General features: G+C 42.6%; 1 protein-coding gene across 7 annotated transcripts in view; it reads left to right on the top strand.

The window, feature by feature from the left end:
- Positions 1-18,119, top strand: part of ZC3H11A (zinc finger CCCH-type containing 11A) — a 754,301-nt gene extending 736,182 nt beyond the window's left edge. For all 7 annotated transcript variants that reach the window (XM_073615852.1, XM_073615851.1, XM_073615846.1 and 4 more), the window contains one exon: positions 12,947-18,119. In XM_073615852.1, the coding sequence (XP_073471953.1) occupies positions 12,947-13,169 (223 nt within the window). In that variant the 3' untranslated portion in view covers positions 13,170-18,119. The remainder of the gene's footprint in view (positions 1-12,946) is intronic.
- The last annotated feature ends 1,005 nt before the right edge of the window (positions 18,120-19,124 follow it).

Here is a 19,124-nt window from a genome sequence, read left to right as displayed (position 1 = left end):
CACATAGTATTAACCACTTCAGCCCCGGAAGGATTTACCCCCTTCCTGACCAGAGCACTTTTTCCAATTTGGCACTGCGTCGCTTTAACTGCTAATTGCGCGGTCATGCAATGCTGTACCCAAACGAAATTTGCGTCCTTTTCTTCCCACAAATAGAGCTTTCTTTTGATGGTATTTGATCACCTCTGCCGTTTTTATTTTTTGCGCTATAAACGGAAAAAGACCGAAAATTTTGAAAAAAAATGATATTTTCTACTTTTTGTTATAAAAAAAATCCAATAAACTCAATTTTAGTCATACATTTAGGCCAAAATGTATTCGGCCACATGTCTTTGGTAAAAAAAATGTCAATAAGCGTATATTTATTGGTTTGCGCAAAAGTTATAGCGTCTACAAACTAGGGTACATTTTCTGGAATTTACACAGCTTTTATTTTATGACTGCCTATGTCATTTCATGAGGTGCTAAAATGGCAGGGCAATACAAAACCCCCCCAAATGACCCCATTTTGGAAAGTAGACACCCCAAGGAAATTGCTGAGAGGCATGTTGAACCCATTGAATATTTATTTTTTTTGTCCCAAGTGATTGAATAATGACAAAAAAAAAAAAAAAATTACAAAAAGTTGTCACTAAATGATATATTGCTCACACAGGCCATGCTGAGAGGCATGTTGAGTCCATGGAATATTTTATTTTTTGACACAAGTTGCGGGAATGTGACAATTTTTTTTTTTTTTTGCACAAAGTTGTCACTAAATGATATATTGCTCACACAGACCATGGGCATATGTGGAATTGCACCCCAAAATACATTCTGCTGATTCTCCTGAGTACGGGGATACCACATGTGTGGGACTTTTTGGGAGCCTAGCCGTGTTCGGGGCCCCGAAAACCCAGCACCGCCTTCAGGATTTCTAAGGGCGTAAAGTTGTGATTTCACTCCTCACTACCTATCACATTTTTGAAGGCCATAAAATGCCCAGATGGCACAAAACCCCCCCAAATGACCCTATTTTGGAAAGTAGACACCCCAAGCTATTTGCTGAGAGGCATGTTGAGTCCATGGAATATTGTATTTTTTGACACAAGTTGCGGGAAAGTGACAATTTTTTTTTTTTTTTTGCACAAAGTTGTAACTAAATGATATATTGCTCAAACATGCCATGGGCATATGTGGAATTACACCCCAAAATACATTCTGCTGCTTCTCCTGAGTACGGGGATACCACATGAGTGGCACTTTTTGGGTGCCTAGCTTCATACGGGGCCCCAAAATCCAATCACCGCCTTCAGGATTTCTAAGAGCGTTAATTTTTGATTTCACTCCTCACTACCCATCACAGTTTTGAAGGCCATAAAATGCCAAGATAGCACAAAACCCCCCAAAATGACCCCATTTTGGAAAGTAGACACCCCAAGCTATTTGCTAAGAGGCATGGTGAGTATTTTGCAGCTCTCATTTGTTTTTGAAAATGAAGAAAGACAAGAAAAACATTTTTTTTTTTCTTTTTTCAATTTTCAAAAGTTTGTGACAAAAAGTGAGGTCTGCAAAATACTCACTATACCTCTCAGCAAATAGCTTTGGGTGTCTCTTTTCCAAAATGGGGTCATTTGGGGGGGTTGTGCCATCTGGGCATTCCATGGCCTCCGAAACTGTGATAGGCAGTGAAGAGTGAAATCAAAAATTTACGCCCTTAGAAAGCCTGAAGGCGGTGCTTGGTTTTCGGGGTCCCGTACGCGGCTAGGCTCCCAAAAAGTCTCACACTTTGTGTATCCCCGTACTCAGGAGAAGCAACAGAATGCATTTTGGGGTGTAATTTCACATATTCCCATGGCATGTTTGAGCAATATATCATTTAGTGACAACTTTGTGCAAAAAAAAAAAAAAAAATGTCTTTTTCCCGCAACTTGTGTCACAATATAAAATATTCCATGGACTCGACATGCCTCTCAGCAAATAGCTTGGGGTGTCTACTTTCCAAAATGGGGTCATTTGGGGGGGTTTTGAACTGTCCTGGCATTTTATGCACAACATTTAGAAGCTTATGTCACACATCACCCACTCTTCTAACCACTTGAAGACAAAGCCCTTTCTGACACTTTTTGTTTACATGAAAAAATTATTTTTTTTTGCAAGAAAATTACTTTGAACCCCCAAACATTATATATTTTTTTAAAGCAAATGCCCTACAGATTAAAATGGTGGGTGTTTCATTTTTTTTTTTCACACAGTATTTGCGCAGCGATTTTTCAAACGCATTTTTTGGGGAAAAAACACACTTTTTAAAATTTTAATGCACTAAAACACACTATATTGCCCAAATGTTTGATGAAATAAAAAAGATGATCTTAGGCTGAGTACATGGATACCAAACATGACATGCTTTAAAATTGCGCACAAACGTGCAGTGGCGACAAACTAGATACATTTTTAAAAGCCTTTAAAAGCCTTTACAGGTTACCACTTTAGATTTACAGAGGAGGTCTACTGCTAAAATTACTGCCCTCGATCTGACCTTCGCGGTGATACCTCACATGCATGGGGCAATTGCTGTTTACATTTGACGCCAGACCGACGCTTGCGTTCGCCTTTGCACGAGAGCAGGGGGGGACAGGGGTGCTTTTTTTTTTTTTTTTTTTTTCTTTATTAATTTTTTGATTTTTTATCTTATTTTTAAACTGTTCCTTTCATTTTTATTTTTTTTATCATTTTTATTGTTATCTCAGGGAATGTAAATATCCCCTATGATAGCAATAGGTAGTGACAGGTACTCCTTTTTGAAAAAATTGGAGTCTATTAGACCCTAGATCTCTCCTCTGCCCTCAAAGCATCTGACCACACCAAGATCGGTGTGATAAAATGCTTTCCCAATTTCCCAATGGCGCTGTTTACATCCGGCGAAATCTAAGTCATAAAATGCTCGTAGCTTCCGGTTTCTTAGGCCATAGAGATGATTGGAGCCATTCTGGTCTCTGATCAGCTCTATGGTCAGCTGGCTGAATCACCGGCTGCATTCTCAGGTTCCCTGTTGGGCCAGGAGAGCCAGAGAAAAACATGGAAGACGGTGGGGGGGGGAATCCCTCCCACTGCTTGTAAAAGCAGTCTAGTGGCTAATTAGCCGCTAGGATTGCTTTTACATGAAAGCCGACCGCTGGCTGAAAAGAATGATACCAAGATGATACCTAAACCTGCAGGCATCATTCTGGTATAACCACTCAAAGTCCAGCAACATACCAGTACGTTGCTGGTCCTTGTATTGTAAACTTTTTTTTCATGCAGCCTGTGGGCTGAACGAAAAAAAGGTATTGATCGGTGGGTATGCTCACCATTAGAATACCTCCCTTCATCCGCCCACTTCTAATGATGGGCATACATGCACCATTTATATATGCCGAAGCATGGGGGCATCCTCCCGCAAAAGGCAGGAGCAAATTGCTCCTCCACCCACTGCTGCCCCCACGCTTCGGCATATATGCTGAAGTACGTAACTGTGGTGGTGAAATCACCTCCGACAGCGCTGGAGTCACGGCTTTATATATCGTGGGAGCAAACGCTGTTGCTGTCAAGATAAATAAATCCGCGCTGCAACTGAATGGCGTACCTGTTAAGCAAATGATGGTTAACAAAAAAACAAAGTAACATTACAGTATAACAGTAATACTTACCATACCTGCAAAGCAAATACAAAAAAAAACATAGTAAAAAATAAAACATTTAACGCAACCTGTGCCTACCTAAAATATATATATGCCGAAGCATGGGGGCATCCTCCCGCAAAAGGCAGGAGCAAATTGCTCCTCCACCCACTGCTGCCCCCCACGCTTCGGCATATATGCTGAAGTATGTAACTGAGGTGGTTCAATCACCTCCGACAGCGCTGGAGTCACGGCTTTATATATCGTGGGAGCAAACGCTGTTGCTGTCAAGATAAATAAATCCGCTCTGCAGCTGAATGGCGTACCTGAAAACAAAAAAGTGGTTAACAATAAAAAAACAAAGTATAAAAAAATTGCATACCTATAAAGCAAACATGATAAAAACATAACAATAAAACATTGCAGTATAGAATACAATAAAAAAGAGCAGAACAATAGAGAGAGAGAACAATAAAACGACAACTATTTTTGTTTTTTTTATTTTATATTTTTTTTGTATTTTTATTTTTTTATTTATTTTTTTTTTTAACACTTTTTTTAGTAACTTTAACTTTTAACTGTAACTGTACCAGGTTTGGGTCTCTCAAAATGCGATGGCATCTTGGGAGACCCTGTGTTAGTGTGCCTAGTCTGTGCCGTGCTGAACCCTACGCTAATACTCCACTAGTGTATGGTAGCGTTCAAAACATTCACCAATGCATAGACCAGGATTGTCAGGACAGGAGGGACAACAATACCGGGTGTCACGCCTAAATCCGCGCTTGCTGCAGACACGACATCTTTTTTGGGGGGCTCGTTGGGTAGGGGTACTCTGGAGGACATAAGGAAAATGCCTCCTATGCAGCCGGCTTACTGCATTTGGATTGGGATGGTGAGGTGGAGCACCATCTGGAAACAGAAGGGCTCTGACGATCTCTTCCTGGAATTTAAGGAAGGATCCAGTCCGTCCTGAAGCTCTGTATAGCACATCAGCATTCAGCAAAGCCAATTGAAATAAATAGACACTTTTTTGTACCAGCGTCTGGCCTTACGGGCAACTAGGTACGGCGCCAACAACTGGTCGTTGAGGTCCACCCCTCCCATATTAAGGTTGTATTCGTGGACACAGAGGGGTTTCTCCACAACACCAGTCGCCGTAGTAATTTGGGTCGTCGTGTCTGCATGAAGGGAGGTAAGAACGAAAACATTCTTATTGTCCCTCCACTTCATAGCGAGCAAATTATTATACTGCAAGCAGGCTCTCTCCCCCAGCCTAAGACGGGACTCTACAAGCCACTGGGGAAAGCCCCGGCGATTAGGTCGCACGGTGCCACATGCTCCAATCTGATGATCAAACAAGTGACTAAAAAGTGGCACGCTCGTATAATAATTGTCCACGTACAAGTGGTACCCCTTTCCGAATAAGGGTGACACCAAGTCCCACACTATCTTGCCAGCGCTTCCTATGTAGTCAGGGCAGTTTATCTGCTCTACGTGACTATCTTTGCCCTCGTAAACCATAAATCTACATGTATAGCCTGTGGCCCTGTCACAGAGCTTATACATCTTGACCCCGTATCTGGCACGCTTGCTGGGAAGGTACTGTTTGAATGACAAGCGGCCAGAAAACTTAATCAGGGACTCATCAACGCAGACAACTTGATGGGGAGTAAACAAGTCTGCAAAACGTTGGTTGAAGTGGTTTACGAGGGGCCGAATTTTGTAGAGCCGATCGTATGCAGGGTCTCCACGAGGACGACAGAGTTCATTGTCGTTGAAGTGCATGAACCGCAAAATCTGCTCGTATCGTGCCCTGGTCATGGAGGCAGAGAACACGGGCATATGGTGAATTGGGTCAGTGGACCAATATGACCGCAACTCACTCTTTTTGGTTATGCCCATGAGGAGGGAAAGGCCCAGAAAGATCTTAAATTCGGAGACCGTAATTGGTCTCCAATCTCTGGCAAGGGAGGACTGGGGAATAGTGGCGATGTGTTGACCAGCGTACAAATTGCTTTGGTCCACAATAGATCTATAGAGATCTTCGGTGAAAAACAGCGAATAAAAATCCAGTGGCGTAAAGTCAACTGTTTCCACCTGAATTCCGGGTTGGCCAGTGAAAGGGGGAAGTATGGGTGCTGCAGAAGTGGTGGGTTCCCAATTCGGATTGGCGAATGCAGCAGGAAGGGCACTATGGGCACGACGGGCCTGTGTTCGTCTTCTTGGTGGCAGCGGGACACTACTTGTGCTTGCCACCTCGCCAGCTTGAACTGCACTTATGGGACTCGCCACGTCACCATGTGATACTGCAGTGCTGGATGTACGACCAGGGTGTACTAGGCCGCTGGTGCTTGCCAGTTCACCAGGAGTAGCGGCACTAGTACTTCTCTGCTCCATACGAGAGCCCTGCGGTTCTTGCACTTCAAGGACAGAAGAAGTTCGGGGTCTGGTACGCCTGACCCTAGCAGGGACCACAACTCCGTCGTCAGAGCTATCTGTCATGGAGCCGCTGTCCTCTACAGGTTCGTATTCTGAGCCTGAACTTGACAGATGAGTGACTTCCTCTTCACTATCTGTCATACTGAGAAACGTGTAGGCCTCTTCACTAGTGTACCTTCGATTTGCCATTTTGGCCTCTAAATTTAGGGGTAAACTAGTGAGACTCACAGGCAAAAAAGCTCCTGACTGTTAGCGACTGATTCAAAACGCTACAAAAAAACTGTTAGCGATCGCAGGGATCAGGCCTGACTCTGCGAACGCTGCAGTTATGTGTGCTTAGTGTTTTGTAAGTGTCAGTTATCGATCGATACTGCACTTGGGTGGGCTGGGCCGAGGGGCAAAACGCAGGTGCTAGCAGGTATCTGGGCTGATCCCGCTAACACTGTGTTTCAGGGAACCCTAAACTGCTGGGGAGTATAGATCTGATCGGATCAGATATCGATCCGTTCAGATACTATAGCACTAAGGGAGGTGTATGCTGCGTGCGTGGGTTTTAGCGGTACTGGCGCTAACCTGACGCTGCCTGGGGCGACGCAGACCTTATCAGATCCTAAAAAAACTTAACTTATATCACCGCCGGGCAATTAGGGGGTTAAACCTTTATAAGGTAATAAACGGCGGGTGCCCTAAAACTATAATAAACTATAATAAACTGTTATAAACTATAATAAACTACAAAAAACAAACTAGCTAACCAGCGTCACCCGTAACACTTATACGGTGATCGCTGGTGAAAGGGTTAACTAGGGGGCAATCAAGGGGTTAAAACCTTTAGCAGGTAGTATATGGGGGTCCCTGTCGCTATAAAACACTGACAGCGAACCTATATACTTACCTCCCTAACTAGCGTCACCTGTGTCACTAATACAGCGATCAGAAAAACGATCGCTTAGCGACACTGGCGACGGGGGGTAATCAAGGGGTTAACTTTTATTAGGGGAGGGTTAGGGGGGTACCCTAGACCTAAAGGGGGCTAACCTAACTGCCCTAACACTTGTAACTGACACAAACTGACACCAATGCAAAAAAAAAAAAAAACTGCTATTGGTGTCAGAGTGACAGGGGGTACAGGGGGGTGACTGGGGGGTGAAAAGTGTGCCTGCGTGTTCTACTGTAAGTGTAGTGTTGGTGCACTTACTTGGATGTCTTCTCTCCTCTACGCCGGGACGAAAAGACCGGCTCGAGGAGGGATGACATCACTTCCTTTCCCTCTGTTTACATTACAGAGGGAAAGGAAGCGTTTTCATTCGCCGGGAGCGATCGGGAGGGGGTGGCCAACAATGGATGGCCTCCCCCTCACCTCTCATCGCCCGCGAACGAGAGCCGACCGCCTATGGCACCGGGGGGGGTCCGATCGGACCCCCCACCCGCGGGAGGCAGATCACGTACGGGTACGTGATTCTGCCTGCCCGTGCCATTCTGCCGCCGTATATATGCGTTAGGTGGTCGGCAAGTGGTTAAACATATGGATACAAATAAAAATAAAATTCAGGACATAGAAATGATTCTATATATACATCCGATAGCAGTTGTATAGAGTTTGCATATAGAAGAATTTAGTGTGAAACAGAGAGTGATGTATCACACTACCCAATACGGTCACCCTAAATGGCCACTCGGATATGGGGTAGTGGAATTTCCGACGCGTTTCAACATTAAGCAGAATCAAGTCTTCTTCAGGGAAACTACATCACAATCTAAACAATCAGAAAAAATCAAATCAAAAAATCATACTGTTACAATTTGTACATATATGCACCATACAAATCTCCTGCATTGGTTGGATTCTCTAGTGACTTACGTTCTCCCAAGGCAACCTGGGTTGAGCATGATGTACGCCAAGGGTCAGAGATACCCCACACCAAAGATGGCCTGGACTGTCCTATTAATCTACAAGGCGGCTGGATATGTAATCAAAAAATCCCAACATATGGCGTCCTCATCCTTGAAAAGTTAATGGCTGTCTGTAATAGGGCAGAGAATAAACATAAGTGGTATCCTTCAATGAACTGCAGGCCACCCCGCCAGTAAATACCACTTAAAAAGTCCCCCCTTAAATAGAAAGCCAGGCATAAAGTATGGACCTCCCAGATAGGGAGATCCCGTTTCTTCTAGGTATGTAATGAGACACTTACTATTAAGTAGATCGCCTAGCTTGGAAAGGGGAGGATTCATGAAGCCAGAGCCAGCGGTAGCCCAGATATCCACAGGAGGATGTCTCGGGAAGAATGGCGCCATTAGCCGTCTCTGGCGTCCTATATATGGTGGTGTGGGTCGGCTGGTGGGCGGAGGCAAGGCGCCGCGCTATCCAATAGCGCGGCTTGCAAGTGATTGCTGCTGTCAGGAGAATCCAGCGTAAGGATGCTGGATGCTACCTTGGCAACCAGCTCCGCTCGACGGCCCACGCATGCGCGACGTGATGACGCACATCTATTGACGTGCTTCCGCCGCGTGGTTTGATACGCGGCTCGCCCGTGTTCATTACCATGGGAGCATTCGACGTGAGGACGCCGGACGCTGCCAAGGCAACCAAATCTGCTCAGAGGCCTGCGCGTGCGCGATATGATGCCGCGCACCCAGTGATTGCCTCCGTAGCGGTGTGTCTAAAAATGGAAAGGTGGGATGCTCCTGGAAAACAGCCACCATAATAGAGAGGGACCTCTGTGTCCATGACTACAATCTTAACATAAGAGGGGTGGACTTAAATGACCAGATGATGGAGCTGTACTTGGTTTCCCAAAAAGCCAGATGCTTGTACAAGAAAGTGTCTTTATATTTATTCCAATTGGCTCTGTTCTTTACAAAGCGTCAGAAGTGGATTCTTCCTAAAATTTCAAGAAGAGATCATCACAGCCCTTTTGTATCCAGAAGGTGCTGTGACCCAAACTCCCAATCCAGGTGCAGTGAGCCGGCTGCATGAGAGGCATTTTCCAGATGCCATTCCTGGTACCCTGACCCAAAAGTCACCCCAAAAAAGATGCGTCTGTAGCAGACACAAGAAGAGACACCCATTTTTTTCTGTCCTGGCCAACCTGGTCTCTGCCTTAAGGACTGCTTCCATCACTACCACACACTAGTGGCGTTAGGGTACAGCACGGCACAGTCTAGAGCATACGTAAACCCTCACATATATCTGTAGGGAGATGTAGGTTGTCTAGGGATATTTTTAGACCCTCGATAAGTCTGCATAAGGTGTACCTTACAATCCCCACAGGCCTGTGAGATTAGCCCATTAAGACAATGATAAAAAAAAATGGACAAAGTCTTGCCGAGAAAATCTAATCTTTATTCTTTGGTGTGAAAATTTAAAGGGGGCTTTCAGAAACTACCGCCCCTTGACCGCGTCATACAAATTATCCAATAAAATACAGAAACAATTTATGACAAAAGTGAGACTAATTATTTTTGAGAAATCACGTGCTTTACGGGAAACGAAACAATAAAGATAACAGGGATGTGAGAAACGAAACTAGATTACATTACACACTTAGTAATATGTGAAATAGAGTACAGGGAAAAACACAAAATGGAAACTAAATTATAAAATGGATGTGGTTAAGCTAAATATTCCTTCAATCCCCTCTTAGATCATATAAGATGATCTCTACATTCTATCCAGTGTTCTAGTACTTCTTTGGGATTGTGGCATAGATTGCCTGATGATTCTTCGTGTATGCCATGTAGGATAGAACCTTATCAGGAGATTGAATGCGTGCATTTATGCAGGTACAACACTTAAAACAGAGGTAAAGAATCAGAGCAAGGATAAATATCATAACAATGACAAGGCAAATGTATTTTAACCATGAAAATATACCTCCAAGCCCAAATCCTGCAGTGTGGTGTCGTGTCCCAGAGTGAAAGAAGTGGCCATCTCAACCACCATCGCACAGGACGCTAGAGCTCTGAGACACACGGGCATGCCTTGAACCTGCACCAGGACCATCTTTGAGAAAAAAGCTACAGGGCGCAGTCTCCCACCATGTTCCTGGGCCAGTACTCCCGCCATGGTTCTGCAATTTTCCCTGGCAAACAAGTGAAACATTTTGCCATATTCAGGTAGGCCAAGGCTCGGGCTGGTAACCATTGCACATTTCAACATGGCAAAAGCGTTTAACATTTCATCAGACCATTTTACAGTATCAGACATTTCAGAGAGGGTTGCTTGTCTCAATATATTGTCATAGAGAGAACAGTCAGGTATCCATTGGCGGCAGTAACCAATCATTCCAAGAAAGGTGAGCATGTCTTTCTTGGTAAGTGGGCGGGGCAGACCCACAAGAGCGGCAGCTCTCCTGTGACTGACTTTCCTAACTCCCGGAGACAGCACAAACCCTAGGTACTCAACCTCCTGTTTACACCATTGTAACTTTCTTAGACACTTTGTGACCACACACATTCTTTAATCCGGCTTTTGCAAGGGGTGATGTGGATTAATCCACCAGTTAAATCACCTTTGAGCCCTTGGGACTTGAACTTACTTTTATCAGTGTTACAAAAACAGCCATTTGAACCGATACAGCATATTTCCTTAGTCCTTATGACAAGGAAGTTAGTGTTCTTGGTTGCTATATACTCAGCAAGGAGGGTTTCAGAATTGGCTGCTCTTTCTTGTAAAGCCATATTTGATTAAACATGAGGACAGAGTGGTGTTGCACCCTCATCCAGATCTTTTGCTAAAAGTGGTCTCAGGTTTCCACCTGAACCAAGATATTGTCCTGCCATCGTTTTTTTCAAAACCATGTTCCAGGGAAGAAAAGTCACTACATTGTCTTGATGTGGTGAGAGCAGTGAAAATCTATTTAAAGACAACTGCTCAGATTCGAAAGACTGATGTCTTATTTATTCTGCCAGATGGTCCTAAGAAAGGACAGGCAGCGTCAAAATCCACTGTTGCTAAGTGCATTCGGCAAGTTATAATTCAGACTTATGATTTAAGGGGAAAAATTCCTCCTTTTCAAGTCAAAGCGCACTCTGCCAGGTCCGTTAGTGCTTCTTGGGCAGTGCGTCACTAGGCCTCCATGGCTCAGATCTGCAAGGCCGCAACTTCAGTACATACATTCACAAAATGTTATCAGGTGGATGTAAGGAGGTATGAGGATATCGCCTTGGGACACAGTGTGCTGCAGGCAGCAGTATAAGTCCTCAAGTCTGGGGGTGCCCTATGGGTTGTCTCTCACTCCCCTCAAATAGCATTGCTATGGGACGTCCCATAAACTTATTACTTAGGCTCTGTGTCCCATGATGTACGATAAAGAAAATAGGATTTTCATAACAGCTTACCTGTAAAATCCTTTTCTTGGCGTACATCATGGGACACAGAGGTCCCTCCCCTCTTTTTGGGGTTTAAGTATATTGCTTTGCTACAAAAACTGAGGTACTCCTGGAAGGAGGAGGGGTTATATAGGGGAGTGAACTTCCGGTATTGGGTATACCAGTGTCCATCACCTGAAGGTGGCCTATAACCCATTAAGTTATTAGGCTCTGTGTCCCATGATGTACTCCAAAAAAAGGATTTTACAGGCAAGCTGTTATAAAGATTCAATTTTTTTGTCAGAAAATTACTTAGAACCCTCCAAACATAATTTTTTTTTCCAGACACCCTAGAGAATAAAATGGTGGTCGTTGCAATACTTTGTCACAATGTATTTGCGCAGCGGTCTTACAAATGCAATTTTTTGGTAAAAAATACACTTGTTTTGGATTAATTATTTTTTATATTGTGAAATTTAATGTTACGAATAAGTTGATACCTAACATGTCATGCTTCAAAATTGTGCCCGCTCGTTGAATGGCGACAAACTTTGACCCTTAAAAATCTCCATAGGTGACGTTTAAAAAAATTCTACAGATTACCAGTTTTGAGTTAGAAGAGGTCTTTTGCTAGAATTTTTGTTCTCTAACGATCGCGGCGATACCTCACGTGTGTGGTTTGAACACTGTTTTCATATGCAGGCACAGCTTACGTATGCGTTCGCTTCTGTACGAGAGCTTGGCAGGATGGGGCACTTTAAAATTTTTTTGTTTATTGTTGATTTTACTTTATTTTTACACTGTCCATTTAAGAAAACAAATTTGGGTCTCTTTTTTTATTCCTATTACAAGGAATGTAAACATCCCTTAGAAAAAATCATGACAGGACCTCTTTAATGTGAGATCTGGGGTCAAAAAGACCTCAGATCTCATATTTACACTTTAATGCAAATAAAAAAGTGTTTTTTTTTTTTTTTTTTTTTTTTCAATAAAAAAAATTTCCCCTTTAAGACCATTGGGCGGACGTGAAGTTTGACATTGCTTCTGTCATCCAATGGTATGGAGCCGAGTGGGGGCCATCTTTCTCTCACCCGGCTCCATGTTACTGAGGGGAGAGGACCCGATCATCTCCACCGATACCAAAGTCTCCGCTATGGGAGGGGGGGCACCTCTCCAGCCGCCGATAAAAGTGATCTTGCGCCGAATCAGCTGCAGAGACCACTTTTATCTGAAAGCAGACCGCCCGCTGTTTATAACGATACCGGGTTTATGCCAGCTATCTGCTGCCATAACAATGGTATTCCACGTTAAACAGCCGCCGTAATGACAGCGGGCGGTCCGCAAGTAGTTAAAATGGAAATTGGTATTGTTTTTTTAAAACCTAAAAATTCACTTTTTTATCTAATGCAAGTTTCTTTTTAAAGTGATCTTTTTTTTGTGAATGTTATTACATTCACAAAAATATTGGTCACTTTAAAAAGAAGCTTACATTAGGTTAAAAAATGTTGTGTTTTAAGTGTTGCCTATCCCCCAACTGAAGGACTTTTATGCTTTAGTTCTCAGGTTCCTGCATCAGATCCTGGACATTCAGGTACAGCGCCGACTTCACGAAGAGCAAGTATTGCTTTACTGGGGAAGCCTTCAATTCTCACAGAAGACGACTTTGATGAACTCATTTGGGATATCTCAGATGGTAAACTAGATGATGAAATTGATCTGGATCCCAGCAAAGATGAGGATGATCTTCTAATGGAATTGTCGGAAATGATAGACAGCTGATCCTTCCAACAGCCTTATTCCCTGTAGAAAATCTTCATAGATTGTTAATGAATGGGTTACCGAATCCTCCTTCGTTCGCATTCAGCAAGGTCTAAAATTAAACCAGCACCATTATTTTTGGAGACTTAATGTTTTATTTGATTGGATGAATATCCTTTATTCTGCTAGAATAACAAATGCTGATTCACAATCCTCTTCTAAGAGATTTGTCTACTAGATAAACTGATAACATTTATTTTGGTTTGTGTTTCTGTTTCTAAATTTTTGCATTTCACGTATTCAAATTTTTACCAAGTTCAATTATTAACTTTTATACCTTTCAGAATGCTGACAACTTATTTTTGGCAGGAGCTTTGGCAGTAATTGCAGCATATGGTGCAATTTAGAGAGTTCAAAACCCTACCTAAACTTAGTACTTATTTAAATACACATTTCTACTTATTAAATTTGTTATGATACTGACTGGATCAGTGGTTAAGTCAAATCGGTTTTCAGTTGCAAACGGTCCAGTCCATACCCATTGTGTATCCATTTGCTAACCCATGAGTAAAAGTCTGGCCAAAATAGCCATTTTTAAAGCGTGTATATATTTGACTTTTATATGTTGAAAAAAATCTGAAAGTTTGCTTTAAGTAGTAATATGGCAAAAAGTTAGATGTGTAACAAATGTAATCACTTCTTCTTGAAAACTGTTCTTTAATTTAACAAAGTATTGTAAAGAAGTACAAATTTTTTTCATTAGTTTAGTATTAACTTTCCCTTGCATGGTTCAGCCGATTCAGCAAAACCATTTTGTACTGTTTTACATGGGAAGTCTGTGAAGGCTGTTGTTTCATTACTCATTCTCACTCAATAATGGCTTAATATTGTTTATTATGTTATGTTTCTTGTAAAATGTTTTATGTAGTTAGATCTGGTTTAGCTATGTGATCTCAGTTTAGATATTTATTGATTTGTATCAATTAACACAAAAAAAAAAAAAAAAAAAAGAAGCTGAGTCATTTGCAACAGACCATTATGTACACTCATTAGCAAGTAGAGCTTATAGGCCCTAACCCATAGAGATAAGAATAAAGAACATTTGGTATACAGGTAACAACAATTTGGTAACAGGTGCAACATTTACGTTGTTATGTTTTGACTAAGCTTAGCCCAGATAAGGGGGTATTGGCCTTCTTTCATGTAATGCATGGACACTAAGGTGACACTTTCAATTCCCAGTGAAATATAAGTTGAAAGTAACTCTATTCATAGAGGCTGCTGCAAGCTGTTGAGTGTTTCCTTTTTAGTTGTCAATGGTCTCTTCAAATAGTAGTGCTGAACATTGTAAGCAAAAACTAAATGCTACAGAGCTGCCTCATGTGGTCAATTAAACACCCAGCTTAGGCCACGTAAATAGACTTTGTACCAATAGCCCCCTTTCTTCTATTTTATTCATCTTCTCTAGTTTCCTGTTCTAGCAGACTTTGACAGATACTTCCCCTCTCTTTCTCTGCAGTACAAGAGCATATGAGTACACTTGTGATGAGTAGTGTGACCTTTACACATTGTGCACTATAATTGTGAGGACAGAGCATTTAAACTAAGAGAAAAGGGATTCTCTCAGCAACTTTCCTACTTCTCTGACAATATTTGACCCCATTATTCAGATATGCATTCCAGTGGCTATCATCAGTCCCAGTATCATACCAGCTCAGTGTTATGCCCAGATTTAAATATTCACTGTATATCCATTCTGCTCCACAGTTGTGATACCAGTGCCCCAGATTTGAATATTCATTGAGGATTCACAGCATTGGTGGTAGAGGGATCTGATGTCACCTTGGTTCAGGGCCACAGGACTGGTTTCTGTAACTTCTCTGTCACAAACAAGATATCATTGGGATAGTGGACATGAATCATTGGGATTTAGCCTGCGCACTGGATGGCAATATATTGGAAGAGCGCTCCCATGCAGGCTACATCTGCCCTAGCGCAGAGAAGCACAGACAAAGATCTTGGAAAGCATGTAATACAGGACTCACTGGAATGAGTGCACTTGGGTGCTCGTCTTACAGGCATGTATGACACAGAATACCAGTAAGAAGTACTTACTGCACTGGGGTGCAGGGCTCATAGGGAAACAGGTAGCATCAGTTGGATGCTGAGCTTACAGAAACATAGAGGTAACCATGTACTGTTACCTCTGTGTTTCAGCATCATGAAAGTGCATGGGGGCCCAGGTATACATTTACACAGAAATACAGATAAGGTACATAAGGAGTCTAGGATAGGAAGGATACATATTGGTAGTGTCTGGGGAAAACCCAGCCTGCCCACACATACCACAAAGGTGAGGGGCCTTGAAAGGGCTGAGGCTCAGTCTGGTCTTCAGAAGGTGGAAATACGTTGCACTGCAGGCATTTCCAGGTTGCGGTTCTTGGACTCACCCAAACAGGCAGCTACTGGGAACTAATACGTTGCACTGCAGGCATTTCCAGGTTGTGGTTCTTGGACTCACCCAAACAGACAGCTACTGGGAACTAAGATAAGCAGATAAGAATTCACCAGATTAGAAATTAACTGGGAGACACTGAAGCAGACTGCAGACACAATAGCATGCAGGAAATCACAGGGGTGCTAAAAGCTGTCAAAAGTACACAAGGTAAACAGAGGCACAAGAACACTGGCAACAGGTACATGGATACTGCAGGAACACACTGGGGGCAGACTAAGAACTAAGACTGGGGGTACTGAGATCACACTGAAAGGCACTGGGCGATGCTTACAAACAGACACTAGGATCAAGGGGGGTCCAGCCACAGGACCACAAGGAAAATATAGGTCACTAGGAGTTTCTCAAAGCCTAGAACGCTAGGAGTCTTGGGTCACAAGGAATATTCGCAGGAAGCCAGGGACACTATTTAAATTCTACACTAGGAATCTTCTCTGCTTAGAAAGATGGGGGACTATTGTATACTAAACTACTTGGAAATCACTTGGAAAAAAGCTGGCACCTCATCGGTGCCCATCAGTGCCCGTCACTGAAGAAAAAACGTAATTATTTACAAAAATTTTTAACAGAAACAAGGAAAACCTTTTTTTTTTTTTCAAAATTTTTGGTCTTTTTTTATTTGTTGCGCAAAAAATAAAAATTGCAGAGGTGATCAAATACCACCAAAAGAAAGCTCTATTTGAAAAAAAGTACACAAGGTAAACAGAGGCAAAAGAACACTGGCAACAGGTACATGGATACAGCAGGAACACACTGGGGGCAGACTAAGAACTAAGACTTGGGGGTACTGAGATCACACTGAAAGGCACTGGGCGATGTTTGCAAACAGACACTAGGATCAAGGGGGGTCCAGCCACAGGACCACAAGGAAAATATAGGTCACTAGGAGTTTCTCAAAGCCTAGAACGCTAGAAGTCTTGGGTCACAAGGAATATTCGCAAGAAGCCAGGGACACTATTTAAATTCTACACTAGGAATCTTCTCTGCTTAGAATGATGGGGGACTATTGTCTACTAAACTACTTGGAAATCACTTGGAAAAAAGCTGGTACCTGATGCTAGGAAAACCATCTATTGCTCAAACAAAGCCAAAAGGTAATGAGCCCAGCTACAGTTGTATAGTTGGTAAGGGTTGGGGAGTGTGTGTGTGTGGCTACTGATTTCCATATCCCTTTATATTGTGTTCACTAAAAACAACTAAAGGTTTTTAAACGTATCTAAACTCACCGCTCTGTCATTAAAGAATCCCTTACACATGACGTGTCTTTTTTTAAGAGACCCAAGATTAACCACTTTCCGCCCGGCCTATAGCAGAATGACGGCTGGGCGGTGGTTCAGTTATCCTGACTGGGCGTCATATGATGTCCTGCAGGATAACAGCCGCCGAGCGCCCCTGGGAGCGCGCAATGCGGCGATCGATGGTGCAGTCTGACACACCGCTACACCGATCTCGGTAAAGAGCCTCCGAAGGCTGATCACGATGTAAACAAGAAGAGCCGTTGATCGGCTTTTCCTCACTCGCATCTGACAGACGCGAGTAGAGGAGAGCCGATCGGCGGCTCTCCTGACTGGGGTCTGTGCTGATTGTTTATCAGCGCAGCCCCCCCTCTGATGCCCACACTGGACCAACAGGGAAGCCGCCAGGACCACCAGGGAAGCACCTAACGTGGATGGCTAGGTACATCCCCCATGGCCATCCACATGTGCAAATTAATGCCCAACATATGCCAATCAGTGCCCACAAATGGGCACTGACTGGCACCTCTATGGCACAAATAAAATCAGTGATGCCCAGCAATGCCACCCATCAGTGTCATCCATCATTGTCCATCAGTGCCACCTATAAGTACCCATCAGTGCCGCCTACGAGTGACCATCAGTGCCCCATACCAGTGCCACCTCATCGGTGCCCATCACTGAAGAAAAAACGTAATTATTTACAAAAATTTTTTACAGAAACAAGGAAAACCTTTTTTTTTTTCAAAATTTTTGGTATTTTTTTTATTTGTTGCGCAAAAAATAAAAATTGCAGAGGTGATCAAATACCACCAAAATGATAGGTACAAAATGATAAAAAAAATTGGGTACAGTGTAGCATGATCACGCAATTGTCATTCAATTTGCGACAGCGCTGAAAGCTGAAAATTGGCTTGGACAGGAAGGTGTATAAGTACCTGGTATTGAAGTGGTTAAAACGTTTCCTACTAGTGCTACAGTCCCCATTTAAAGATTTGTATTTCACTATCATATCCCCTAAGTGTTGCTTCTGTAGAGAGAATGTTTGTAGTTGTTCCTCATAACTGAGGTCCTCCAGCTCTGTTGCCCTTCTCTGTTCAAGGACATCCTTCTTCATGTTTGGTGACCAGAACTGGACAGCATATTCATGATGTGGATTAACCTGAATTTTGTAAAGTGGTACAATTCTTAATCTCTTGAGTAAATACCATTTTTAATGTATACTAATAGTCTGCTGGCCGTGCTTGCTGTAGCTTGGCATTGCGTGCTATTGCCTAGTCTGTCATGTTCTCTGTTCCCCCATAGGTTCTTCCCCTACAGTGTAACTTGCCTGCACATTTTAGCACCCAAGTGCATGACTTTACATTTTCCTTTATTGAACCTCATCTGCCACATTTGTATATATATTTTCCGACCCGGGTAACCATATAGCATCTGGCACCTCATCCCAAAAGATCGAATATATTGGAAGAAGATTGGAGTGGGATTAGAATTGTGCCAGACAAGAGGTAATGAAAACATCACTTTTATTGTAGACTCATGTCTACAATAAAAGTGATGTTTTCATTACCTCTTGTTAAAATATGATCAAATAAAATCACTCATTATACATCTCCATTATGGTGGTCAAACAAGTGAGATTCCAAATAGGTGGTGGCTAATTGATCCTGTTATCCTGACATGTTTCGCCAGCAATGGCTTCATCAGGGTATTTGAAAACCACAAGAAAGCATGTAAAAAAACTAAACAGAAAAATTTAAGAGTACAATATTAGAAAAATAATATACATGTATAAGTATAGATACAGCGATTATGAATACAAAAAGGATGTACATAATTTGCCATTGTCCACCCATTCCCAAAGCTTACCCCGGCAAGCCCCCAGGCATGATTGCACCATGTGACCACAGAGGGCAACACAACGACCTGGCTAACAACAAAAAGAATCATCTAGGAAGGCAGATAACTACTGTATAAATAAATTTATATATATATAAAAATAAAACACTGGGTAAAACACCATAATGCATATAGCATTGGTGCATAAAACGCAACTCTGGTATTTTTTATTTTAGTAATCCATAGGATTTACTTACCTGGAGAACAATATACAGAGTAAGCACAAGTGGGCACCTGCATATAAGTGAGCAAGTATCTGGACTAGATAGATTGGTTTTGCTGGGACACAAAAGGAAGGAGGAATAGTACACTTACTGATGTTGCCTC

Source organism: Aquarana catesbeiana, linkage group LG02 (assembly GCF_042186555.1).
Source record: "Aquarana catesbeiana isolate 2022-GZ linkage group LG02, ASM4218655v1, whole genome shotgun sequence".
Classification (NCBI taxonomy): Eukaryota; Metazoa; Chordata; class Amphibia; order Anura; family Ranidae; genus Aquarana; species Aquarana catesbeiana.
This window is presented reverse-complemented; position numbering and strand designations above follow the sequence as displayed.